Genomic DNA, 23,610 nt, shown 5'->3' with positions numbered 1-23,610 from the left:
AGCAGCTTACTCTTTCTAATCCCTCCTCCGTCGCCTTCCTCGGCCCCGGCACCTACTGACTTCCGCTAAGCCTCCCGCTTTTCTCTGTGTTATCTTGACGTTTATAATCGAACATGTCGCCAAATAGACTCGTCGCAAGAGTCTTTACTCGTCCCGTCGCATTCTCCCACACGTCACACCAGCTCCGCTCGGCTGTCCGATACGCGACAACTACTGCGCGACCAACCGTTAAACCAAAGACCTCAATACTTCGAAAGATCGGTTTCGCTCTCTTCGGTTCTACCTTTTCTGCACTTGGCTACGCTTACTCAGTCGCACCTTTCATGTCTACTGAAATCTCTGAACACATGGGTCCCCTCGATCCCGAAGTCCGCGCCGCCGAGGACTTTATCAATGCTCATTCGCTTCTGAAAGAGCTCCGGGCGAACCCCGACTTCTCGGAATCAAGACCACACAAGACTATTCCTGATCAGCACAAGGCCTACAATTTGACGGGTGGTGTCCTGGCTGGACCTGGGCGCATCACTATCCCGCCATACGTCTTCTCGGAGGAAAGAGGCAAGAGTATCGTGATTTTCGCACATCTCGGTAGTGATTTGTGCGGTCACCCCGGCATTGTTCACGGTGGATTGTTGGCAACGTTGCTTGATGAGGGTCTGGCACGGTGCTGCTTCCCGGCCTTGCCCAACAAGGTTGGTGTAACGGCAAGTCTTACCATCAATTACTTGGCGCCTACGAAGGCAGACCAATGGATCGTCTTGAAGGCGACTACCACCAAGGTGGAAGGAAGGAAGGCGTGGGTGGAGGGCCACATTGAGACTCTCGAGGAGAACCCTCTCAAAGTGGTTGAGGCGAAGGCTCTGTTTATTGAGCCAAAGTACGCTGGCATGTTGACGAAGGTCGTTAAGGTTGAGAACTAGAGAACCACAGATACCCATGATTTGGAAGGAGTTATGGCAATTTGCTTAGAGCGGGCATATCATATGAACAACAATGTATTAGAATGCATAGGTAACAATAAACACCCAGAAGAAAACCATTTGCGCCTTGAAATCAGATAATATGTGCAGGTATTCACATTCCATGCCCAATGATGCATCCCAACGGCTCACTGGCTCACTGGCTCACTGGCTCACTCATCCTTCTAATGTTCTGGTGTAACACCAATAGCCTGTCCCATCTTCACCTTCTGGCCAGCCTCAATCTTGAACTGGAAGTCGACGGGCGCCTCAAAGACAAGAACGACGGTACTTCCCAGGTTGAACCCACCCATCTGCTCACCGACCCTGCATGGCTGTCCGCGAAGTGCCTTGCTGGCATTCGCATAAGTAGCTTCTGCGTAGGCAACGCCAACAGGCTTATCCTTGCTCCAAGTGTTGGTCCTGAGCTCACGGTCAAAGTGAATGCGGATAGATCCGACGTTGGTCGCACCGACAGGGGTCATCGACATGAAACCATGCTTCCAGCGACCCAACAACACGACACGCTCGTTCAAAACGAACAGGTTGGCCAGACGACGGGCAAGGAAAGGCGAGACACTGAAGAGTTCACCAGCAAAGTGACGACGACGTTCAACAACCCAGTTGGTGGGGGAATGGAAACGGTGGTAGTCACCAGGCGCCAAGTAGACGACAGTGAAGAAGAGAGCGTTGCCATCCTTGACCTTCTCGCCGTTACCGTGGCAGCGTGCGACCTCCTGGGCAACGATCTGCTCTGCAGCCTGCTCGTGCTCAGCAGGCATGGAAGCATCGGTCTTGGTGATCCCAGCCTCAGCCTTCTGGTGATCTTCCTCACCCAGGAGAGTGTCTACGGTGTAATCGATTCCGTTGACAGTCGCGAAATCGGAATCGCTGATGTGCGAGTTCTCCCTGGCGTCGAAAGCGATTTGCTCAGGAGATGGATGCTCACCAGAACCAAGAAGAGCGTCAAGAGAGTAAGTCAAGCCCTTGACCTGCTCAACCTGACGTCCTTGGATTGCACCAAAGTGAAGGATCTTTCCGTCTGCGGGGGAAACAATCGCAGCAGTAGCGTCGATGGGACGGACTCCAGGCTTAAGCTCACGGTAGAAGAACTCGGCCAGGTTACGGTATGTAGTCAAGTCGGCCTCACCAACCTCATTGAGGTTGCAGCCAAAAACCCACGCGTACAACTTGAAACCGGGAACACGCATCCAAACAGGCAACTGAATCTCGTTGAAGCGCCCCCATAGGCGTGAGATTGCCCTCAATGGGAGTGTGCTGAGTACATACACCTGGAAACGTGTTAATCGAGACCTTGCGTGAAAATTGAAACGCTACGAACCTGCCAAGGTCCAGTGGACCTGACCCGCTCGCCAGCAGGCCCCTGAATGTCAACGTGTCCATCCGTGCCCTCGTGAGCAATTCTCTCATGCTCTCTGTCACTGATTTTCCGATATTGTGTAAAAGCAACAACGGCAATTCCAAGTCCAACAGGAATTGGGTACCATTCAACCTTGGTGTTCCTCAGACGCTCCCGCAGTCTAGTGTAGAAGCCCCTTTGATCCCCCTGAGAGTTGCCCGACGATCCAGAAGACGCCGTGCCTTCCGCAAATTCCGGTGCATCATAAAACTTATCCTCCTCTTCACGGGGCTGCTTAGGACCTTGATCTTGGCGGAGATAACGACGAACGCTACCGACGCGTTCGCGAAGTCTAAGCGATGGACGTGCGAGAGCGTGGAAGGGACGACGCCTCAGAAGGATACCAGGTACCCTTGGACGAAGGAGTTGAAGCCCCGGGACTCTGGGACGGAAGATTCTTAATCTCATTGTCGTCCTTGTGTAATTGGGGGGTTTGGTTGTTTGCTGCCAAACGATGCAGCCATTGCGCCCAAGTTCCCCGGATTGTCGACCGACCGAGCATTGCCACTTCTTAAATATAGGCGGACAAAGTTGGAGAGAACAAAGAGAAAGCAAGTGAAGGTTAAAGAACAGTCGGCGTTATATATGAATTGCTAACTAATTGCTTCCTGCCTCGGATGATACCCGGTTCTCAAAATATGATAAGCAATATACCCCGTCCAGCAGACATATATTCTCCAACGAACTGTTCGATCGTGACCTATAGAAGAGGTTTGTAGGCGTCCAGGGAGCCCATACCATTGCTTGGCTTGGGCGGTGGAGGTATCGATGGTGTAGATGGACCATTCCTTGGTGGTGGCATGATGGAGGGAAAGGAGGACATGGACGAGTTCGCAACGGCATTGTTGTTTTGCGTTGACCATCCGAAAGTTTTGTTCTGCGGAGGAGGTGGTATAGGTTGGGCTGGTTTCCGCATGGCAGCTGACCAGTCAATAGCGCTGCCAGCCGTATTACTCGGTTGACGCGGTTGGGGTGGTTGCACAGGTTGAACAGGTTGGGATTGGAAGTAATTTGTCGGTGGCTGCTGATATGACGCTTGCGGGGTTGATTGCATAACGGGGAAGGATGACAAACCCGTAGGAGGTTGTTGGGGAGCTGGTGCCGGGGGCGGACGGGCCTGAGGTGAAACTGGTGTGGACCAAGAGAAGGTTGGCGCTGGTGACGTGCTCTTCGGAGGAGCCGCTCGTATTGCCGGCGGTTGGCTAGACGGGAATGGATTTGAAGGCACTGGTTCCATAGGAGCACCGAAACCCATGCTACCATTCCCCATAGAATTCGTAAGCAGTTTTGGTTGACTAACACCATTTCCACCGAGTACGAGGGTCTCGAAGTCAATGGGTCCCTCATCGGCCGCCCCTCCAGCTGGCCCCTTCACAGCTGTACTTGAGTTGATTGGCTCGCTCACACTGCCCAAATCGGCCAACTTCCTGCCATGCTCCTCCTCGATACGGCTGCTGAGATCTTTGATGACCTTCATGAATGTCTTGAACTGCTGAAGGTTCAAAAGAGGCGTGAGAGAAAGCTCCCAAAGACGCGGAAGAACTTGTGCCGCAATAACTTCAAGGTCGAGCATCTTACCAGACTCCTCGTAAACTGCGAGTGCAGCGATCAAAACGGCAGGTTCTTTAGTCTTGACGGTCTGCAACAGTGGCAAGATCTTCTCCGTAACGAGGTACTTGTCGACGTGCTTGACAATGATGAGGAACGTCTCAAGCGCCGTGACCTGCACTGAAAGCATTGACGTCTTTGTGAAGACATCAGCAACCTTAGGAAACAATCTCGACTTGATCGTGGTAAAATCCAGATCAGCGGCAATCTCTCCGATAACGTTGAGGGCCTTGTCCTGGACGTAATGCACGCCACTCTCTAATGCTGCGTAGATCAAAGGCATGACATCTTCTTTGAACTCTTTCGCCGTTGCCTTTTCCTTGACTACGTGCAGGCCTTCTAACATAGCCACCGTTGCTTGGGGTTGGTCTTTCACCAAAAAGATTGTCTTGAGCTTAGGCAAGACCTTGGCAGAGAAGTCACTCTGCGGAGTTTTGGTAATGATGAGGTATATGTTGGGTATCGTAAGGTGAAGAAGCGGATGATCTTTAGTTTCTTCAAGCAGGGATGGGAGGACCTAGGAAGCAGACCGTTAGATCGCACACAAATGAACGGTAGTATAGCTCAAGTACCTTTCGTTGCAGCACGCGATCCGGGAATTGAGGCAGGACACGGAGCAGGCCACGCATGAAAGATGCTTTCTCGTGGTCGGACTTCTCCGGAAATGCTTCTAGGAAGCGGATTGTATTCATGAGAATGTTGTCGAAAAACTTCGACGACTGGAATGCAGACGCAGAGAGACGGTTGACCGGTCTTCGCGTGAGAAGTTGGGGCAGAACATCTACAAAGACGATATTAGGCACCTGACAATGATGGGACGATTATTCCACGTACACGTAATGTACGACGGCACTTGGCCCCATTCAAGTCTGTCCAGCCTCTCAACGATCTTCCTGTAAGCATGCGTGTTATGATCCGCCCGTACAGGACTTGCCCCTCGATTGTGCATTGCAACGATCAAGCAACCCAAACTGAACATATCACTCAGTGGATCGACTTGCTCCTCGATGACGAACTCTGGTGCAGCGAAATCAATATCGCGTTGAACGTTTTTTGGTAGTCGTGGGTCATATTCCGGGTAATCATACTGCGGTTTTGCATCACGGAATGAGATGGAGAAGCCCAGTCCAGAAATCTTCCAGTCGCCCTGTTTATCTTCAAGTCAGTACACACCCGCAGGGACGATGGCGCTTTGGAGAAAGTACCTTAGCATTTACGTAGATGGCTTCAGGGATGAGGTTTGAGTGGAGGATGCCAGCTTGTTCGTGCAAGAAGCTCAATCCCTTTGCAACCTGCAGCAAACCCTTCTGAATTTCCAATTCGTCGACTTCAGTCTCCTGTGGTCTTGAAGTTCTCGTCCCCTTTCTGCCAAAGGAATCCTCGTCCTTCTTGCCAGTTAAGGTCGCCAAGCTTGCGGTGACTCGCTCCGTGGCAAAGACCAGAGTCTTCGCAGTCTCTTCCACTGGTTCCGCTACCTCCAGGATACTCGGATGTCTCAATCTTGACAAGCTACTCGCTTCCCGCTTCAACTGTTCGTAGATCTGCGCATACCTGGCTTGCACGAGGGGTGAAGGCTTCTGGAGCGGTGCTTCCAAGTTCTTCTTCTCAAACACAAAAACAGATACTGCTTGTTTGTTGGACCTCTTGGTCGCATCATAGACTTTCCATGGGCCAGAGACGAAGGCGGGAGTTGAGTCTACGGAGTAGCTCTTATGGATGTTTCCGCCGGACACTGCGATGATCCCCGTCAGTAGAGCTCGGTGCCGACAGCGAAGACGACGTACATGCTTTCAAAGCATTCGAAAACATCCTCAACTGCGATTACGCTCCTAACTCTGAAGTTGCTTCGGCGTCCTTGTCCCGTTGGCAACTGCAGCGTCCCGCAGTCGACCTGAATCACCCGTACATTAAGGAAGGTGTACGACATGAACGAACGCACACGGTCCGCAGCACATAACATACAGCCAAGGAAAATGTCCAGAGAAACTCCAACTTCTGTTTTGGACCCTTTGACGGATGCCACTTATGGCGATCTGATTCTGCAATACCTGCTGCACGAGCGGTGTGCGGAGACCGCGGACGCTTTCAGGCAGGATAGGGAATCGTCGCAGCGTATTTGCACCAACGGGGATGGTCTGATGAACCAAGAAACGAAGGCCCGGGAGCTTGAAACGCGAAGTTTACAGCTACGGAAGGGTCTGTGTCTATTCGGCGTCTTGGTTGGGTCCACCGTTGACCGGATGAAATAGAGATGATGGCCTATATCTTGAATGGAGAAATCCCGGCTGCGCTGAATTTGATAAAGCCAGGCTCACCTCTAGGAGAAGTTATGTATTCCGGGGGGTACGGATGGCTGTACTTCGAGTTCCTAGCGCAGAATGCTATCGAGGTAGGTCTTTATCTGGCTTTAAGACAACTTTTTCACAGTCATGCAGGCCATTCGAAGTCGTGACGTCTACAAGGCGATTGAAGCTGGACGCCTTGCTAAACAAAACCTAACATTATCGGGCTCGGAAGACGACGCACAGCTATCAACTGTCCGGGATATCATGGCATTGCTTGCATACGAGGTCCCGGAAAAGAGTCCTCTCTCGCATTATATGTCAGACGCACGGAGAATCAACTTGGCAGAGAAGGCCAACGCTTGGCTAGCAGGTACTTTGGCTCCTTGTATCGTTCTTACGAGTCATTAACCATCAATCTAGAAACGCACGGCCTTGGGAAGCGACCAGTCATTGAGACGATTGTCCGTCACACCACAGTGGCCTTGGAAGCGACAAGGGCGGCGCAAAGCGCTAAAAGTCCCGGACTCACTGAATCGCAGGAGTCATCCTATGAGTCTGAAGATGACGATGCGGGTATCTATTACGGAGCTGGCCAGTGGTGAGGGCCGGCTACTGGGCAGTCGGGTGGTTCAATGGCGTTTACCGGCGTTTATCTGGGTTTCTTTGCTTTAATCTACCTTCCAATGAACCCGTCTCCAATTGCAATTGCCTTGTTAAGGTGACTCGACGGGTCTCATACTGCCGAGCGATCCGCGCCCAAGACCCTGCCCTGCCTACTGTAAATTCAGGTGGTGCTGTTGTGCTTCTACCTCGACGAACAAGAAAATCAAATTCAAAGGATCCAGAGTTCAGCAATCATGTTCCGTTCATTGCGATTGCCGCAGTCGGCATTGCGCTCTTCATTGCCTTCCTTCCAGCCCATCCGCTTGCTTTCCACTCCCGCTCTTCAGCCTCTCTCGGCCGCAAAGCTTACCATCGAGAAGACCGCCGACCCTAAGCCCCTCAAGGAGCCTCATGAGCTCGTTTTCGGTCATACCTTCACAGACCACATGCTCGCCATCGAGTGGAACTCCGAGACTGGATGGGACGCACCCAAGATCACTCCCTACCAGAACTTGTCACTTGATCCCGCGACCTGTGTGTTCCACTACGGTTTCGAGTGTTTCGAGGGTATGAAGGCCTACAAGGACGCCAACGGCGACACCCGCATCTTCCGTGGTGACAGGAACATGAGCCGCTTCAACAACTCCGCTACCCGCATCGCATTGCCCACCTTCGACGGTGAGGAGCTGTTAAAGGCCATCGCGGAATTCGTCAAGGTCGACGACCGTTGGGTGCCAAGAGGACAGGGATACTCGCTCTACCTTCGACCAACCCTCATCGGTACCCAGAAGACCCTCGGTATCGGACCGACTTCCTCCGCATTGCTTTACGTGATCGCTTCCCCTGTCGGTCCCTACTACCCCACCGGATTCAAGGCCGTCTCATTGTGGGCCACCACTGACAAGGTCCGCGCATGGCCTGGAGGCTTCGGTAATGCCAAGTTGGGAGCTAATTACGCTCCTTGTGTCGCTCCTCAGGTTGCTGCTGCCCAGAAGGGATACCATCAGAACTTATGGTTGTTCGGAGAGGAGAACTACGTGACTGAGGTCGGAACTATGAACTGCTTCACCGCATGGGTGAACGAGGACGGAGGTTAGTTATCTGCCGGAACCGCATATATGACCATTTGCTAACGTTACCGCCAACAGTCAAGGAGCTTATCACCGCCCCTACCACTGACGGTACCATTCTCGAGGGTGTCACCCGCGACAGTGTCCTCGACTTGGCTCGGGAACGCCTCGTTCCCCAAGGCTGGGCCGTCTCCGAGAAGAAGTACACCATGGACCAGATTAAGAAGGCCGCCGACGAGGGCCGATTGCTCGAGATGTTTGGAACCGGAACCGCCGCTACCTGCGCGCCGATCAAGAGGGTGCACTATAAGGGAGAGGACATCTCCGTACCATTACAGCCCGGAAAGGAGGCGGGACCGGTGGCGGAGCAGATGCAAAAATGGATTATGGACATTCAGTACGGTGTTGAGGAGCACAAGGGCTGGGCTCGTCACGTGTGAGGAGGGCGCTCATTTGGGTTTACAAGAGGTTACGAAGTCATGATCATGAATACATTCACACCACATCGTTTGTGTTACTGCTTGTTTCTCGCTGTGGGCGCATACTGTCGGTATCGGCATTCGATTACACCTGCAAGTCGGCATAATAGAATCAGCAGTCTCGGTTTCGGCCTTCTCAAATCTGCAGCTGGTTGAACTTCGTATATGAAGGTCAAAAACGGCACAACGAACTTCGCGGCTTCCTGCGACAATGGCAAGAGCATTTGAGTTGCCCCTAAGAGGAACGCCCAGATACCTTACTCGGCCTCGAACGCGTATTTGTAACACTATGCTCGTACTTTTACGCCTCCATGGCCATCTTCCAGAAGTCCTCCTCCAACCGCAACACCTCCTGAAAGCACTCCTCAGCCTCCCAAACCTCAGCCTTATGATCCGACCTCTCCTCCTTACTCTCCTCAAACGCATCCTCAACACACTTTTGCAACCCAGCGACATACTGCTGGAACTCCGGAACAGCCCAGTGCTCTGCATTCTGCCTCCATTTGTCATCCTTCGACTCGTCCAGGACGTTGCGCCAGGCTTGCAGGTAGGTTAACTCGATAGCCCAGACGGCGGTGATTTGTGCGAGGTAGGACTTTGTTGGGAGGGTTTGGAGGATGTAGTCGTTGTAGGCTTGGGTAGCGGGAGCTGCGGCAGCGGCGGCGCTGAGGGTTTCGTAGGTGCCGCTGTGAGATGGGCGGGTGTGGATGAGCTTGACGCCTCTAGGGACAGCCTGTTCGACAAACCACTGTGTGGAGACCGTTACCAATCGCAACTGCGGGAAGCTCATGATGAATCACTTACCCTCAACTCGGCCTCCAAAGCGGCGATTCCGCTAACGACCGTCTGGAAATCTCTCAACGGAGCCTTGTGCAGCAACAACCCCTCATAACGACCCAGAGCTTCAACAAAGATAACGTCTTGCTGCATCCATCTGTTGAATCTGTCATCCGTCAAGGATCCGTTAATTGCGGAAGCAATGAATGGATTGGTCTTGGTAGCGACCAGGAGGGAACCGGCATTCTTCTTTTGAAGGGAAGCGGTGAATGACTCGGACATGACGATTAGATTCCCGGTTGATGGTGAAAATCTGTTGAACGATTGAATCTTGGTTCGTCACAAAGTGTGCTGCCAGACAACTGTGATATCAGTGGCCGGGGTACACTAGGTCAATCGGGCACGACGGATCTTTGACGACCTAAACATGGAACTACATCTGATTTTCTGAGAGAGATTGTATGAGTTGGGAGCTCCTCGTGTTGCCCGAGTTGTAGTTTGTCGGCGAGACCGAGGTTGGTCATGTTTTTCCACGGGTTCGAATTCCCATACCCCGTCCATCGGAGAATACCCATCCCAGGAAAGGGAATCCCCGGTGATGAAAATAAGGTTTGCATTATTGAGACAGATGCGGGGATCTCGCAACAGCTGTTGAGCTCAGCTGTCCTTGACCCGCGTTTCCTATGCCTCACATAGGAGAGCATCTGACGTATGCATACCATCATGATCATGGGATCGATCTCGCAACTTCACTCATAAACCGACTCGAATCAGCATCGGTTTCGACAACAGTAACATCAATTGCAAGCCGGTTCATCAAAATGACGGACAAACCTGGTGCTCACCGCAGCTATTCCTTTACCACACTCGGCACGACAATGCTTTACGGCGCAGCTGCCGGAGTAGTTGGTGTGACCGTGTAAGGTCCAGGTCTGCGTTTGCATTCTAGATTGTCTGACATGCCTGGACAGCCTGACCGTCACGAACAAGATCGAGCAATTCTTCAGCGGACGTCCGGATAGCTACGTCCCTGCGCACACCCTCGAACGTCTACTCGGGCTTCCTGACCGCCCTGACTCTGAGCGCCGGGCTTTCAATCAGATTGAACACTACGTACAAGGCGTTGTTCCGGCTATGTTCCGTGCAGTGATGTCCCTGTATGGCATCACAGGTCCATTTGCGAACTTTAGCTTTAGTTTGTTGAGGCAGGGATTTGATCAAGTTTTGGAGAACTGGACTGGAGTCGGCGCCCCGCCGTGGTAGGTTTACACTCGAGGCGCAACATCTACTAGAGATGCTGACGGCAAGATAGGACGTGGCCCGTCTACGAGCAGTGGATTGATCTGTTCCACAAGACTTGCTATGCGTTCACGGTGGGATACCTTACGGACATGTGGTTCCCTGGAGTGTGGCCAGTGGGCGACGGCAACCGACGAGGATACTTTGACTGAAATTGGCAGAGAACGGAGGAGGAGGAGGCGATGTCTACGTTACCCGTCCGTCGTTATTTTATTTTATTTTATTTTTTCAACTCTACGGTACCGGCGATGGTGCCTGCGCTAAAGGCCCACACAAAAACTGAAGCGCTCGTTTTCCGCCAGAGCTCCGTTCCGACCGCAAACTCCAGACGACCAAGGTAAGTTGCCTGATGTGTTGCTGTGTCGCCGTTGCAATCGCTTTGCCGACGCTTCCTGCTTTGTCCTGTCGAATTTGATCGAGTTCCATGGGATGGATGCCTGGATGTCCGCGAGCGTGCCCAGCGACCGTGCGGCGATGACCTGAACCAAGTGAGCAGGCTGCTGACATTCTCTGCCATTACAGCCGCCAAAATGAAGGACATCTACAAGGACGAGACTCTTGCCATCCCCGAGGGCGTTACCGTCGAGATCAAGGCCCGTATCATCAAGGTTACCGGCCCCCGCGGTACCCTCGAGAAGAACCTCCGTCACGTCGACATGGAGATCCGCAAGGTCTCTGAGGAGCAGATCAAGTTCGTCGTCTGGCACGGAGCCCGCAAGCACGTTGCCTGCTTGCGTACTGTCCGCTCTTTGATCAACAACATGATCATCGGTGTCACCAAGGGTTTCCGCTACAAGATGCGTTACGTCTACGCCCATTTCCCCATCAACGTCAACGTTATTGAGGATGGTCGCGTCGTTGAGATCCGTAACTTCTTGGGTCAGAAGGTTGTCTTCAAGGTCAACATGCTCGAGGGTGTCTCTGTCAACACCCAGTCCACCCAGAAGGATGAGCTCATCCTCGAGGGTAACTCCCTTGAGAACGTCTCCCAGTCTGCTGCCTCCATTCAGCAGATCTGCGCTGTCAAGAACAAGGATATCCGTAAGTTCTTGGACGGTATCTACGTTTCTGAGCGCACCACCATCGTCCAGGACGAGTAAGCTCCTTCTTGGCTAGGTCGTGCTGTGATGCGTTGGATGAAGACGGAATAGGGAGGGCATGCAGGAAAATGAAAGCGGCGTTTGGGTATTTTAGGAAAATGTTTGTTTCTTGGATTTGCTAGATTACTTGAGCTCCTCTACGGGTCAGGCAATTAAACATGCGCCGAGTTCTTTTCGAGAACATGCGTGGCCGCCCTATTGTTTCTTCTCCATCTTGTGTCGTATTGCGATCCTGTCAAGGCCGGCGCAATGCTGTCTTGCCAGTCCTTGCGACTATTTCTCCTCCTTCCGTGACCTCCTGATGCTGACCGTCGTTGGCTGACTTGATCATGCTTTTGACTTCCTGTGATCTTTGCTTTGGATAATCAATACGAAATCTTATATCTGATCCTTCTCTGTTCATGGACTTCTGTACATGTGTTGCTGCCATGCACCTCGAAACCTTATTTCCCATAGCTGCTCTCTGTGCTCGAGGACGTATGACTCACGACACACCACAACTCCAAAGCACGATAACCATGAAGTACATCATTGAGAATTTGGAGCCGAAACTGCCTGAATGGTCGCAGCTGGAATATGCCCATGTCCTGACTCACGTTGAACCATCACGAGTTTACTTCACCAACATGGCCGATCATTCCCCGGCCAACCTCTCCGCCGCACATGTCCTGAAGGAGAGCGCCTTCTCAATGTCGGAACTCCTCGCCAACAAGCAACGTGTATGTCTCCTGGACGAACTCGCCGAGGAGGAGCTGTCACCGGAAGATGCTGAAAGATTTGACTGGATCATCTGTGGTGGGATCCTCGGAGATGAGGACACGGAGGACTATGTTGCACAAGACAGGAACAAGGGGAGCGACGAGCTACAGAAGCATGGATTTCCTCTGCGACGGATAGGGAAGCCCCAGATGACTACGGACACGGCGGTGATCAGTGCGAAGAGGATTTTGGAGGACCGCAAGAGGTACGAAGAGTTGAAGTTTGCGGATAACCCGACGGTGAAGATTTCTGCTATGTGAGTTGCACGCCATGAGCTGTATGATTGGAATGCTGATCTTGGATGTAGGGAATCAACGGACATCCCGTTCCGTTACTTGGCGACGGAGGACGGAACCCCACTGATGGCTCCAGGGATGGTTGGGCTGCTGAAAAAGCAAATGGAAGAGGACGACGACTTCTTTTGAGGAATGAAGAGAACGAGGAAGTTCCAAGACAGGCTGGAAAGACGCCTGGACTGTCATCCATGGGCATTGGCGCACCGCCGCCGCAACAAGCAGGGAAGAACTAGGCAGACATGCATCGAAACGGGGCCGGCTCGAGGAATTAGATCTTAGAAAAGCATTCAAAGACTACAGCTGCTATGCTGACCCTCTTCCTGTCATTATACTCTTATCGATTCTACCCGTGAAAAAAAGCTTATCGACGGGCCCTTGTGGCGCATGCGTACACACCCAAAAATTCTGAAGGCAGCGAAGGCAACCAAGCAAAAACAGACTCAATAAACAATTCACAATGGTCAAGGCCTTTAACAAGAAGAAGTCGAAGCGTGGAACCGCCCGTCAAAAGTTCAAGATCGAAAAGAACGTCCGCGAGCACGCCAGGAAGCAGAGGAAGCTCGCCAAGAATGACCCTACATGGCGCTCAAAATTGAAGAAGGATCCGGGAATTCCCAACTTGTTCCCCTATAAGGAGAAGTTGCTTTCGGAGATTGAGGAAAAGAAGAGGAGATTTGCTGAGGAGAAGTTGCGCAAGAAGATGGAGAACCAGGCAGCTGGTAATGCACCAGAGGAGGAGGACGACGAGAATGATGTGGAGGACGAAGACGAGATGTACGACGATGAGGATCTGGATGAGTCTGGCGAGACTGGTGCTTTGGCTGCGTTGGTTGCGTCCGCACGGAGAAGAGCAGCAGAATACGAGGGAGAGGAGGACGAGGATGAGGAGGAGTACGACGACGATGAGGACATGATGGACGAAGATGAGGAGATGGAGGAAGAGTCTGAGGGAGAGTACGAGGAACAGGTTGATGCTGTCGCAGACCGTCAGGGCATCACCACCAAAGAGACCTCAAGAAAAGCATATGACAAGCAGTTCAAGAGCGTCGTGGAGAGGGCAGATGTCATCCTATACGTTTTGGACTCGCGTGATCCCGAAGGTACCAGATCTCGTGCTGTGGAGAAGCAGGTCGCCGCCGCCGAGGGTGGTAACAAGCAGCTCTATTTCGTCCTCAACAAGATCGACCTCGTGCCACCGCACGTCCTCGAGGGCTGGGTCAAGCACCTTAGCAGATCATACCCCGCCGTTCCCTTCCGTTCCTCAAATTCCTCGCCTGCTGGAAACCCTTTCAACCACAACGGCAAGACCCTCAGGTCGACCACGAACGACCTTATCACCACCTTGAAGGCCGATGCTGACAAGCGCGGTATCAAGCGTTCGCTTGCTATCGGTGTTATCGGTTACCCTAACGTTGGAAAATCGTCTATCATCAACGCTCTCGTTTCTCGTGGTGGATTGCAGAAGAAGGCACCTGCACCAACTGGTGGCGAGGCTGGTTTGACCAAGAGCATCCGTGAGGTCAAGCTCGATGGATCCATCAAGCTTATCGACATGCCTGGTATCGTCTTCCCTGGATCTTCCAAGAAGCTCTCCAAGGAAGAGGAACAAGCACGTCTCGTCCTCCTCAACGCCATTCCTCCTTCCCAGATTACCGACCCTATCCCTGCGGCTACCCTCATCCTTCAGAAGCTTACCGGTTCAGAGGAGCTCATGGACCGTCTCTTGAAGCACTACGATTTGCCCCCTCTCGTTACCGGTACTGGCCGTGTCGCTGACGAGGCTACCGACTTCTTAGTTCAGGTAGCACGTAAGCGCGGAAGGATCGGACGTGGTGGTATCCCCAACATCAACGCCGCTGCTACTTTGGTTGTTAACGACTGGTGCTCTGGTCGTGTTATGTGGTACAATGAGCCTCCTCATGTTGAGGCTGTTGTTGCGCAGGCTGCTGGACAGGCCCCTCAGGCCGCTGAGAACGGTGATGTTAAGACTGTCGTTACGGAGTTTGCGAAGGAGTTCGATATCGATGCTCTTACGGGCGGTGCTATGGAGGAGTAGGTTCAAGCTTGGGGAGACATTTTTGGCATAGGTAGTGTTTAGGTTTTTGGTTAGGTCGTCAAATGTTATCCATTAGAGTTACAATGTCTGCAAGTGTGCTCACAATTGTCTGATATCTCATGTGGGCATTTCCCAATCTTGAGAGAATGTGGTATATTGGTACTAAACTACTCATTCTCCGCACCCTCATAATCATGCACCCGGTGGATATCGCAAAGAGAAAGAACTCCAGGTACCATACAATGCAACCATTTCAAACACCTCGATAATCATACAGTCATCCACCTAGCGACTTGTGTCGTCACGCTTCGGCGGCTTAAGCGACGGCGATCTTCTTAACACCCTCAGTCTCAGGTGCCTTTGGAAGGATAACCTTCAACATTCCATTCTCCATAGACGCATTGATCTGTTCAGCGTTGACATTGGCCGGCAAGCTGATAGTACGAGAGAAGCTGCCATAGCGGCGCTCAGACCACCTCCTCGTACCCTCTTCCTTCTCCTGCTCCTGCTTGTGCTCACCACTGATGGTCAAAGTGTTACTGCGAGCATCATGGTGGATGTTGATGTTTTCCTTGGGGATACCAGGGAGTTCGGCATGGATCTCGACCTCGGTTTTCTTGTCGGCGATCTCAAGAGCAGGGGAGAGTGTGCGACGGGAGAGGGCGCTGGCGGAGCTCTCGGATTGGTTTTGAGAGGTTCCGCGGCGGTCATTGGCGTACGCGAAGAGCTGGTCGAAGAACTGATCCATGTCGGAGAAGGCGGTGGGAAGCAGAGAAAGAGACATTGTTGATTGTGGTTTGTGGTGTGTGTGTTGCTTGTTGAGTGTCCGCTCGATTTGGCTGGCTTGTTATTCCTGAGGAGCAAGTATGCCAGGATGGTCAGGCCTTCTTATACCCTGTGCCGATCCATGAGCGAACTTTCTCGTCCTTGCCGGAGCTGGTGGTGTGACAATGTCATCGAATTCCTCGAAATTTCTGGGCGATTCAACGTTGCGTCGATCGACTTGCACCGAACCCGCGTGAGAAATGCGAACACCCGCGATGATGAAGTTCATGATAATGAGAGGTAAATTACTACATGATAACGCAATCATTCTTCCGTTCAGCTGCAATAGCCATCCTGCTCAAATTCTGCTCATCAGTCTTTGCCCATATCTGACTTCCTCCCATTCCTAACGGATTGTTTCCTTCGTGGCCGTGGTAGTGTTCCTTGCCGACGGTGTGGTTTCCTGACAATCGCTTCACAGCGCGGCTGAAGAATGTACCGTGATCTGATGCTGGATGCGGCATGGTAGCATGCCTGTTCCGCCCTCTGTCTGACCATCGGTTGAAGATGTTGGGTCGTCCAGTCGTAGGACTGGGCGGCAAGCATGCAGTAGGTGGTGGTGAGACGTCTTCCTTTGTCTCATAGACCTCGTTGTAATTCTGCGAGATGGGTCGAGGTTCCATGCTCTGACAAGGATACGGCGTCGAGTGGATACATCTTTGATGACAGATCAAACCACAAGAAGAACAAAAGATGGCCTTTTTGAGCGCCATGCCGCACAGCTTGCACTCAACGCCTGTCTTACTAAAGCTCGCCTTCACGAAACTGTGCACCGGCATCTGATTCGGCTGCAGATTCGCACCGAGAGAGGGCGCCGTGACAGGCCGCTTCTTCTCTGTCATCCCTGCACTCGACAACGCCTCATTGCTCCTCGAGAACAAATTCGACAACTTTCCCCTCTTCGCCGCTCCTTTCGTTGGGTTTGCCGCAGACATTGGACGCACGTCCGAAGTGTTGATCCTTCTCAAGAATGGAATAGAATCCTGCGGCCGTAGATTCTTCAACTCGGGAGACCAAGTCTGCATCGTGATCCAAGGATGAAGGAACAAGTCTTGCGCCGTAGGTCGTTCAGCCGGATCCTTCTTGAAACACGCCATCAAGAACTCCTTTAGTTCGTCCGTGATGTCCTCTGGTATAGGGGGATGATCGTCTTCGACGATCCTGAACATAGCTGACATGGCGTTCATCGTGTGGTACGGCGGCATTGTTGTGAGTAGCTCGATGATGGTGCAGCCCAAACTCCAAATATCACTGGCTGGAGAAGCGCCTTGAAGCAAGATTACCTCCGGTGCCATCCAGTTTGGCGTCCCGTTGATATCTTCGTTCTTCTTCTCCACCGCCTTCAGGTTGAGACTAACACCAAAGTCACTCAGACGAACATGTCCGCTCTTCGTTGTCAGAATATTGGCCGCTTTCAAGTCGCAATGAACAACCTCCTGTTCGTGAAGGTAATTTAAACCCTCGAGAATCTTGACAGTATAGCTCACCACTAACTTCTCCGGAAAATTCCCAAAAGCCTTCAATGTATTCGCCAACGATCCATTCTCGACATACTCAAGAATGATATTCATATAGCCAGGCGTTTTCACAAAACCCTCGTACCTCACGATCGTCGGATTCTTCAACCTCCGCAACAAATCAATCTCCTTCATGATATCATCCACCTCTGTGTCCGTCCGATCATCAATCGGTATCCGCTTGACGGCGACGATATGCCCATCGTCAAGGTTCAACGCACGGTAAACGGCACCGAACTGGCCACGGCCGATACAGTTCCCGACTTGGTATTGACCAACATCCTGGATACTGAGTTTCTCCCGGATCGGGGAAGCGGTGAGCGTGGAGGTGAGTGACATCGAGCGTCCCAAGTTAACCGTTGAACTAGCCGACGCAAACGCAGAGTCAAGACTCATTCGCTGCGGATGGGGAGGTGATGCATCCCATGCCTTATCCGACGTCGACCTCTTGACCAAGATAGGTCTCGAGTTGATCTCCCGCACCGCCTGTGCCGACGGACGACGTGGGAGCTGGAACTCAAAGTCCTTAGGCAAATGCGGTTCGGAGTGACTGGACGGTAATACCTCGTGTTCCGGGGTACGTGCCAACAGCGTCGATGGTGTAGGAGGATCCAAGAATGAATTGTAACTCCGCCTCCTGGGCTTCATCATCGCGGACCTGCTTGGACGGCTTGTCGTCGTAGGCGAGATTGTCTCGCACGAAGAAGAGTCTGTGCTCATAATAGACTGAATTGTCGTATTCGAGCCAGAGTTCTTGCGATGGTGTGTGCGAGGGTTGGAAGGGGTGGACGAAAGCTCGCCATCTTCGCATTTCACAACGGGAACCAGATCAATGGTCACTCGTCTGCGATTAAGAAGACGTGGTGTTGAAAGCGGTGGGCGATTAGGACGTTTCTCAATAACAGTGTTCGTAGAGAACATTGCGAAGGCTTGTTCAATAGGTGATGTCCCATGTTCCGCAGTAGGCGAGGAGACAGGTGAACCATTCAATTTTGCCAATAGCAAGTCATCAGCGTCTTGAGCATTCGCACAGAGCGCCGCAAGAGAAGCACCGATTGCAGAAGACTTCCTAAGGTTCAGCTGGCTGTGTTGACGATTACCACACAGCCGAAGGGTTTTGTCAGTGACATGTGGAGACGAGAACATCTTCTCAATTGTCAAGATCGTATGCATCACCTGTTGGGGATTTTGGCCACCGTAGAGGTCATGGACAGTGAAGAGGTCAGCATCCGGTACGCCTAACTTTCTGAGCATTGACAGGAAAATGCGGATATTGTCGAGCTGTAAGCAAATTCCGTCAGTAACTCCAAAAAGATGCATACAGCCAACTCACATGTACTGAACGGACATCCTGCTGCCCAATCATCAAGATCGCTCCAGGAAACAACACGTTTAAAAACCGACACAGCAAAACACCATCCCTCAGACATTCCCAGAGGGGATCCCCTGTAATTCCCACCATCTCTCCCAAAGTCATCGTCATGAACTCCCTCACCCTCTCGCGGTCATAATGCTCCCTGCTATCCGGCGACATTTGCTGAACACGTGTAAAGAAAGGAGAGCGTTCAGGCGTGTCCAAGGGCGTAGTGTCCGGTGTTGCTTCGATGACGGCAAGGGATGGCATCGCCATGTTGAGGCTGCTGCTACGACCGCGGCTGTAGGTCGTCATTTTCGGATTGAATGCTAGTCAAACGCAACGAGCCAAGTCGATGAATAAATATGGCAGGAACGCAAGCCAGCGGCACGTACAGGAGCGGTTCCGAGTGAAGGTACTTCACCGCACTCCAGACAACACTGTCAGTCCACGCTGAACAGACACTGTGAACGGTGAGCAGGCGCCAGGAAGGGATACTTGCAGCAGCTGCGGGGCGGTAGGACCTTTGTCCAGTACTTAAGAGTCAATCGCGGGCTGGAGCGATACCTCCGTCCGGGCTTGCAGGTGCAGAACTGGCAATCTGGGACGTACCCGCTTACGAGAGAGGCACGGAGAAAGCAATATCGGTTCAACGGCAGAAAAGAAATTGGAGAAAAGCAGGATCGCGATTTGACGGGTTCGGCTTGTTTGCTGGTTGCAGGTAGATGGAGTGTGGGTTCGTGGGTATTCTGGGGATGCATTGGTCGAGAATAGGGCGGGCGCGAGCCTCTGGTGGTGGAGCATTCATCCCCGGTAACCACCCGGTCGTGTATGCCTGCTTGTCGAAGGTCAGACAATCGATTTCGAATCCGAGATGCCAAGGAATAAGCCTATAGATAACGTGGTATACAAGGGAGATGCTCGAACGTTGCAATTGGGATTACAGCTGACGGCCTGACGTTCGTGGCGGGCGATAAGCATTCAGACGGGGGGTTCCAAAAGTCGAGCGTCTGCTATACCTCCGTGTACAGTAGAGAAGAAGGAGGAAGACAGACAGACCTTGAGTGGAACAACGGAGATCGCATATAACTTGACAATTGATAAGATCTCTGGGTGTGGTTCATTTAGAGTTTGTGCTATTCCCTTGTTAGGTGTAGTCTGCCCTGCCAGGCCTGCCTGACATCGGAGTGGCCGGGAGAGATAAGCAGGCAAGACCCCCCCCCAGCATCCCAACTCGCCGTAGATATAAGCGAGAGGGCCCCGTTGGTTCATCACCTGCTTCGCCAAGGACCCCGTCATTACCCTGCAATGACGGACCGTCATTTGTCTGACCCGTCGCCAGATCACGACATCGAGCATGACCCTCCCTCGCAAGCTGGGTCACCGCACCATCGTCACGAGGAAGAGCGACCGTCTCTGTTAACAGCACTCAAGTCGTCTTTCTCCTCGAGCTACAAGAATCCAGTTCCGTCCAATAAACACCGACGCTCCATCTCGGGTCAATCTCATAGTACGTCGTCGGGAACTCTGAAACTCAGTTGCGTGATCATTTCTAACCGTTACGTGCTATAGCCAACACGGCGTCCTACTCTACACCAGCATCATCAGTCCGAGAGCAAACCGCTCTCCTGGCCAGTATGGCCATGGAAGAAGCGTCTTTGCGGAACGGACATGCCTTTCCTGCAAGAATGTCCCATCCGACCGAAGATTCGTCAGGGCATCTCCGACCGGGGATTCAGCGTGGTCCGAGCGTTATTCCGGAAGATAGTGAACCTAATTCGAGACTACCGAGTCCGAGTGGGAGTTTTCATAGTGGGAGTGCGGGGCAGTCGGCGTTGACCAGTCTGCTGCGGACTTCGCCGCCCAATGAGAGGGTGAAGAGTGCTCCTTTGGATGATGCCTCCTCGGATCGGTCTGTCCCTTCCATCAACATTTCGCGGGCAGATACAATGCCTCGAGAATCGCAATTGACCATGGCGTCAAGTCATGGCAGTTCCGACCTCATCGTTAAGAGCCCCGACCCTATTGACGAGAACTCACCCTTACTACGACCAATGTCGAGCAGTAAGCCATCAATGGACAGACGCCCCTCAACACCAGAGGAAGTACCAACGTACTTCACTATGCCCCCACCCTCACTGCCCGACATGGAGGATGGAAGCTGGCGTCACCGGGCACAAGGACGTCTACAAACGTGGGCCCACACCGGTCGAAATCATGCAGAAGAGGCATTGCGACGAGCACGCAAAGTCAATCGACGAGATGTATGGAAGCATGGCGTCTTGAGACCCGCATCCAACCTCCCAGCCGTCGTACTTGGTCTCCTCCTTAACGTCCTCGATGCTCTCTCCTACGGAATGATCCTTTTCCCGCTCGGAACACCATTATTCTCCAAGATGGGTCCGGATGGTATTTCCATGTTTTACGTTTCTTGCGTAGTCTCACAACTCGTCTACTCCCTCGGCGGGTCTGTGTTTAAGGGTGGTGTCGGATCCGAGATGATCGAGGTTGTGCCGTTTTTTCACCAAATGGCGTTCACTATCATGACCGAAATCGGTGAAGACAACCCGAAGAGTGTCATCGCGACTACCATTTTGAGTTTTTCTTTGAGTTCCATCGTTACTGGTTTGGTATTTTTTGCGTTGGGGGCGGCGAGATTAGGGAGTTTAATCGGGTTCTTCCCGCGGCATATCTTGGTAAGGTATCGCAATGGTGAATTCGCTCGACACATGCTAACGGGTTCCTTACAGGTTGGATGTATAGGAGGCGTTGGTTGGTTCCTTATCGTTACCGGGGTCGAGGTTTCGGCTAGGTTGGATGGTAACCTCACATATACCCTCGACACGGCAAAACAGTTGTTGGAAGCACATACCCTCGCATTATGGGCCACGCCGTTGCTCCTTGCTATCGTTCTCATTGGTCTTCAGCATCTTTTCCGGCATCACGCGATGGTTGTTCCAGCATATTTCATCTCTGTACCTATGGTCTTTTACATCGTCGTCGCGGCAGTGCCGAACCTCAACATGGCCGATTTGCGAGGTCAAGGGTGGGTGTTTGATGCTGTCGATTCTGACATGCCGTGGTGGAATTTCTACACGTACTACAGTATTGAAGCAACCAATTGGGGTGCGCTGGCAAAGACCTTCCCTGCTATGCTGGCGTTGACATTCTTCGGTATCCTCCACGTGCCCATTAACGTACCCGCTCTCGGTGTCAGCACGGGCGAAGACAATGTCGATGTTGATCGTGAACTGAAAGCTCATGGAGTCAGCAACGCACTGTCTGGCATGATGGGTAGTATTCAAAACTATCTCGTGTACACCAATTCCGTCCTCTTCATCCGCACTGGAGGGAACAGTCGGTTGGCCGGTGCCATGCTTGCATTCGCTACTGCTGGGATCATGTTTATCGGACCTTCGATCATCGGGTACATCCCCGTCATGGTCGTCGGTGCACTCATCTTCCTCCTCGGTATCGATCTTGTCAAGGAAGCATTGGTGGACACGTGGGGTAAACTCCATCCATTCGAGTACTTCACCATCATGGCGATTATTTTCTCCATGGCTGCGTGGGATTTTGTCTTTGGTATCCTCGTGGGTATCATCCTGGCTTGTATCACCTTTGTCGTTCAGACTTCCAGAAAATCAGCGATCAGGACGACGTATACTGGTGCTGTTGCACGGTCTACCGTCCGAAGACACCCTACACAGCAGAAGTTCCTGAAGCAGGTGGGCGATCAGATTCACGTGTGTAAGTTGAGCGGGTATATGTTCTTCGGTACCATCTCACGAGTTGAGAGATCAATCAGGGATTTGGTGGATACTAGGAACTTTACGCGAAGACCGATTCGGTATTTGATTGTTGATTTCACTTTGATTTACGGCATTGACTTTTCCGCTGCGGATGCTTTCACGCGGTTGAGGAGATTGTTGGGTGCGAAGGAGGTACATCTGATTCTGTGTGGCATTCGGGAGAATGGAGAGATTGCAAGGGCGCTGAAGCAAGTGGATATGTGGGCAGACGAGGAAGGGTGGGTGCAAGTTTTCGAAGACTTGAATTCGGCGCTGGAAAGCTGCGAGAACGAGTTGTTGCAGGCTTTCTATCAAGCACAAAGAGCAGCGCTACACGCCGACAACAAGGCAATCGAACGTCTCGATGTCCCTGATCAGAGAAGTCAACCCAAGTCGCAGATGGCCGGTTTCGACGCAATTGCCAACTCTCCACGTCGTAATTTCTTGCAGCAAACTGCGAGTTCGACGCTCAAGGAGGAAGTCAACGAGCGCGGCCACGTCGCGCTCGGGATGTATACGAAGTTCCGTAATTTCAAGCAGCCACTTCCGCTATTGCTGCAGATCTTTGGAGAGTTCACGAACAAGGGTGAAGATTTTTGGTTTGGGTTGAGCAAGTCGTTCAAGAGGGTTGAACTGCCGCAGGGTACGATTGTTTGGAAGCAAGGCGAGGATGCCGACTGCTTTTACCTCATTGAGAGTGGCATTTTGAGAGCGACGTATGACTTTGAGCATGGTGAAGCATTGTTGTCAGAGTCGATTGTCGCTGGAACGGTTTGTGGAGAGTTGCCATTCCTCAGCGAGACGCCTCGGACGGCGACCGTCGTTGCTGAGCGCTCGTCCGTGGTATGGAAGATGGACCGCTCAGCATGGACTACATTGCAGGAGGACAAGGTCGTGATGAGTGAGATGTTGAAGATCGGCATGAAACTGACCAGTGAGCGTATCTCTGCTATCACATCTTATGTGCTGACGACGGCCAAATAAACATAGCATGCACTTCGGCAATTGAAGGGTCCAATAGCTACTTTAGGTAAATGGCCTTACTACAAAAAAGTACATCTATGGTGACATTTCCGGTATAGCATGACCGCCTTCCGTTTTCCCGTTGGTTTTGACATGTCATGTTTTTGGTCGCGCAGTCCGATTTAGAGTTCTAAGGTTGCGTTGGGTTGCGCGTTTGGTTCGTCGGTCCGCGACGTCGCATGAGTTGGCAGACAAAGGGAGTTGGCCCGTCAAGAACCCTGAAGAGCTCGATTGTTGCGATTGCTTCGATGGGAAGGCAGTGAAGACCGGCAACATCAAACCTCCTTCTCCTCAACTAATTGTCCCGCATTTATCCCAGCATTCATCCGGCCAATTCACATGCAGGGATTTGTATCGAACGGGTCCGCTTACTATGGCTAGCCGTGGCT

The 23,610-nt window shown here is 52.2% G+C and overlaps 13 protein-coding genes across 13 annotated transcripts; 8 read left to right on the top strand and 5 right to left on the bottom strand.

The window, feature by feature from the left end:
• Positions 1 to 289: 289 nt before the first annotated feature.
• SAICODRAFT_28349 (Thioesterase/thiol ester dehydrase-isomerase) lies at positions 290 to 1,049 on the top strand. The gene has a single exon (XM_019167127.1). The coding sequence runs from the start codon at positions 324 to 326 to the stop codon at positions 918 to 920; it is 597 nt and encodes a 198-aa protein (XP_019027151.1). The 5' UTR covers positions 290 to 323; the 3' UTR covers positions 921 to 1,049.
• A 95-nt stretch (positions 1,050 to 1,144) lies between these two features.
• SAICODRAFT_51276 (phosphatidylserine decarboxylase) lies at positions 1,145 to 2,787 on the bottom strand (the record flags this gene model as incomplete). Its single annotated transcript, XM_019169045.1, has 2 exons — positions 1,145 to 2,251; positions 2,302 to 2,787. 2 exons carry the CDS (start codon positions 2,785 to 2,787, stop codon positions 1,145 to 1,147), a joined length of 1,593 nt encoding a protein of 530 aa, XP_019027150.1.
• A 292-nt stretch (positions 2,788 to 3,079) lies between these two features.
• On the bottom strand, positions 3,080 to 5,796 carry SAICODRAFT_4251 (kinase-like protein; the record flags this gene model as incomplete). The annotated part of the gene is made up of 5 exons (XM_019168702.1): positions 3,080 to 4,504; positions 4,560 to 4,768; positions 4,822 to 5,134; positions 5,193 to 5,719; positions 5,772 to 5,796. 5 exons carry the CDS (start codon positions 5,794 to 5,796, stop codon positions 3,080 to 3,082), a joined length of 2,499 nt encoding a protein of 832 aa, XP_019027149.1.
• A 131-nt stretch (positions 5,797 to 5,927) lies between these two features.
• SAICODRAFT_28347 (uncharacterized protein) lies at positions 5,928 to 6,967 on the top strand. The gene is made up of 4 exons (XM_019167126.1): positions 5,928 to 6,183; positions 6,237 to 6,376; positions 6,423 to 6,642; positions 6,693 to 6,967. The coding sequence occupies exons 1-4, from the start codon at positions 5,961 to 5,963 to the stop codon at positions 6,872 to 6,874; spliced, it is 765 nt and encodes a 254-aa protein (XP_019027148.1). The 5' UTR covers positions 5,928 to 5,960; the 3' UTR covers positions 6,875 to 6,967.
• A 162-nt stretch (positions 6,968 to 7,129) lies between these two features.
• SAICODRAFT_51561 (branched-chain amino acid transaminase) lies at positions 7,130 to 8,385 on the top strand (the record flags this gene model as incomplete). Its single annotated transcript, XM_019169075.1, has 2 exons — positions 7,130 to 7,967; positions 8,024 to 8,385. 2 exons carry the CDS (start codon positions 7,130 to 7,132, stop codon positions 8,383 to 8,385), a joined length of 1,200 nt encoding a protein of 399 aa, XP_019027147.1.
• Positions 8,386 to 8,725: 340 nt separating this feature from the next.
• SAICODRAFT_4248 (heme oxygenase-like protein) lies at positions 8,726 to 9,483 on the bottom strand (the record flags this gene model as incomplete). Its single annotated transcript, XM_019168701.1, has 2 exons — positions 8,726 to 9,172; positions 9,229 to 9,483. 2 exons carry the CDS (start codon positions 9,481 to 9,483, stop codon positions 8,726 to 8,728), a joined length of 702 nt encoding a protein of 233 aa, XP_019027146.1.
• Positions 9,484 to 10,022: 539 nt separating this feature from the next.
• Positions 10,023 to 10,652, top strand: SAICODRAFT_32502 (uncharacterized protein; the record flags this gene model as incomplete). Its single annotated transcript, XM_019168212.1, has 3 exons — positions 10,023 to 10,120; positions 10,173 to 10,460; positions 10,514 to 10,652. 3 exons carry the CDS (start codon positions 10,023 to 10,025, stop codon positions 10,650 to 10,652), a joined length of 525 nt encoding a protein of 174 aa, XP_019027145.1.
• A 97-nt stretch (positions 10,653 to 10,749) lies between these two features.
• Positions 10,750 to 11,822, top strand: SAICODRAFT_100168 (ribosomal protein L6). Its single transcript, XM_019165160.1, has 2 exons — positions 10,750 to 10,837; positions 11,023 to 11,822. The coding sequence occupies exon 2, from the start codon at positions 11,031 to 11,033 to the stop codon at positions 11,598 to 11,600; it is 570 nt and encodes a 189-aa protein (XP_019027144.1). The 5' UTR covers positions 10,750 to 10,837; positions 11,023 to 11,030; the 3' UTR covers positions 11,601 to 11,822.
• A 271-nt stretch (positions 11,823 to 12,093) lies between these two features.
• On the top strand, positions 12,094 to 12,790 carry SAICODRAFT_16084 (DUF431-domain-containing protein). The gene is made up of 2 exons (XM_019165605.1): positions 12,094 to 12,615; positions 12,667 to 12,790. Exons 1-2 carry the CDS (start codon positions 12,119 to 12,121, stop codon positions 12,782 to 12,784), a joined length of 615 nt encoding a protein of 204 aa, XP_019027143.1. The 5' UTR covers positions 12,094 to 12,118; the 3' UTR covers positions 12,785 to 12,790.
• A 322-nt stretch (positions 12,791 to 13,112) lies between these two features.
• SAICODRAFT_86537 (uncharacterized protein) lies at positions 13,113 to 14,814 on the top strand (the record flags this gene model as incomplete). Its single annotated transcript, XM_019171441.1, has 2 exons — positions 13,113 to 13,484; positions 13,542 to 14,814. 2 exons carry the CDS (start codon positions 13,113 to 13,115, stop codon positions 14,709 to 14,711), a joined length of 1,542 nt encoding a protein of 513 aa, XP_019027142.1. The 3' UTR covers positions 14,712 to 14,814.
• Positions 14,815 to 15,033: 219 nt separating this feature from the next.
• Positions 15,034 to 15,357, bottom strand: SAICODRAFT_49604 (HSP20-like chaperone; the record flags this gene model as incomplete). Its single annotated transcript, XM_019168974.1, has 1 exon — positions 15,034 to 15,357. A coding segment is annotated over one exon (324 nt), but the record flags the coding sequence as incomplete, so codon positions are not given.
• A 427-nt stretch (positions 15,358 to 15,784) lies between these two features.
• Positions 15,785 to 18,683, bottom strand: SAICODRAFT_22458 (kinase-like protein; the record flags this gene model as incomplete). Its single annotated transcript, XM_019166579.1, has 2 exons — positions 15,785 to 18,334; positions 18,387 to 18,683. 2 exons carry the CDS (start codon positions 18,681 to 18,683, stop codon positions 15,785 to 15,787), a joined length of 2,847 nt encoding a protein of 948 aa, XP_019027140.1.
• Positions 18,684 to 20,023: 1,340 nt separating this feature from the next.
• SAICODRAFT_74248 (uncharacterized protein) lies at positions 20,024 to 23,605 on the top strand. Its single transcript, XM_019170923.1, has 3 exons — positions 20,024 to 21,103; positions 21,158 to 23,228; positions 23,281 to 23,605. Exons 1-2 carry the CDS (start codon positions 20,045 to 20,047, stop codon positions 23,180 to 23,182), a joined length of 3,084 nt encoding a protein of 1,027 aa, XP_019027139.1. The 5' UTR covers positions 20,024 to 20,044; the 3' UTR covers positions 23,183 to 23,228; positions 23,281 to 23,605.
• The last annotated feature ends 5 nt before the right edge of the window (positions 23,606 to 23,610 follow it).

Source organism: Saitoella complicata (assembly GCF_001661265.1).
Source record: "Saitoella complicata NRRL Y-17804 unplaced genomic scaffold SAICOscaffold_1, whole genome shotgun sequence".
NCBI classification, from domain to species: domain Eukaryota; kingdom Fungi; phylum Ascomycota; class Saitoellomycetes; order Saitoellales; family Saitoellaceae; genus Saitoella; species Saitoella complicata.
The sequence above is the reverse complement of the archived record's forward strand: the minus strand, read 5'-3'. Positions and strand labels throughout refer to the sequence as shown.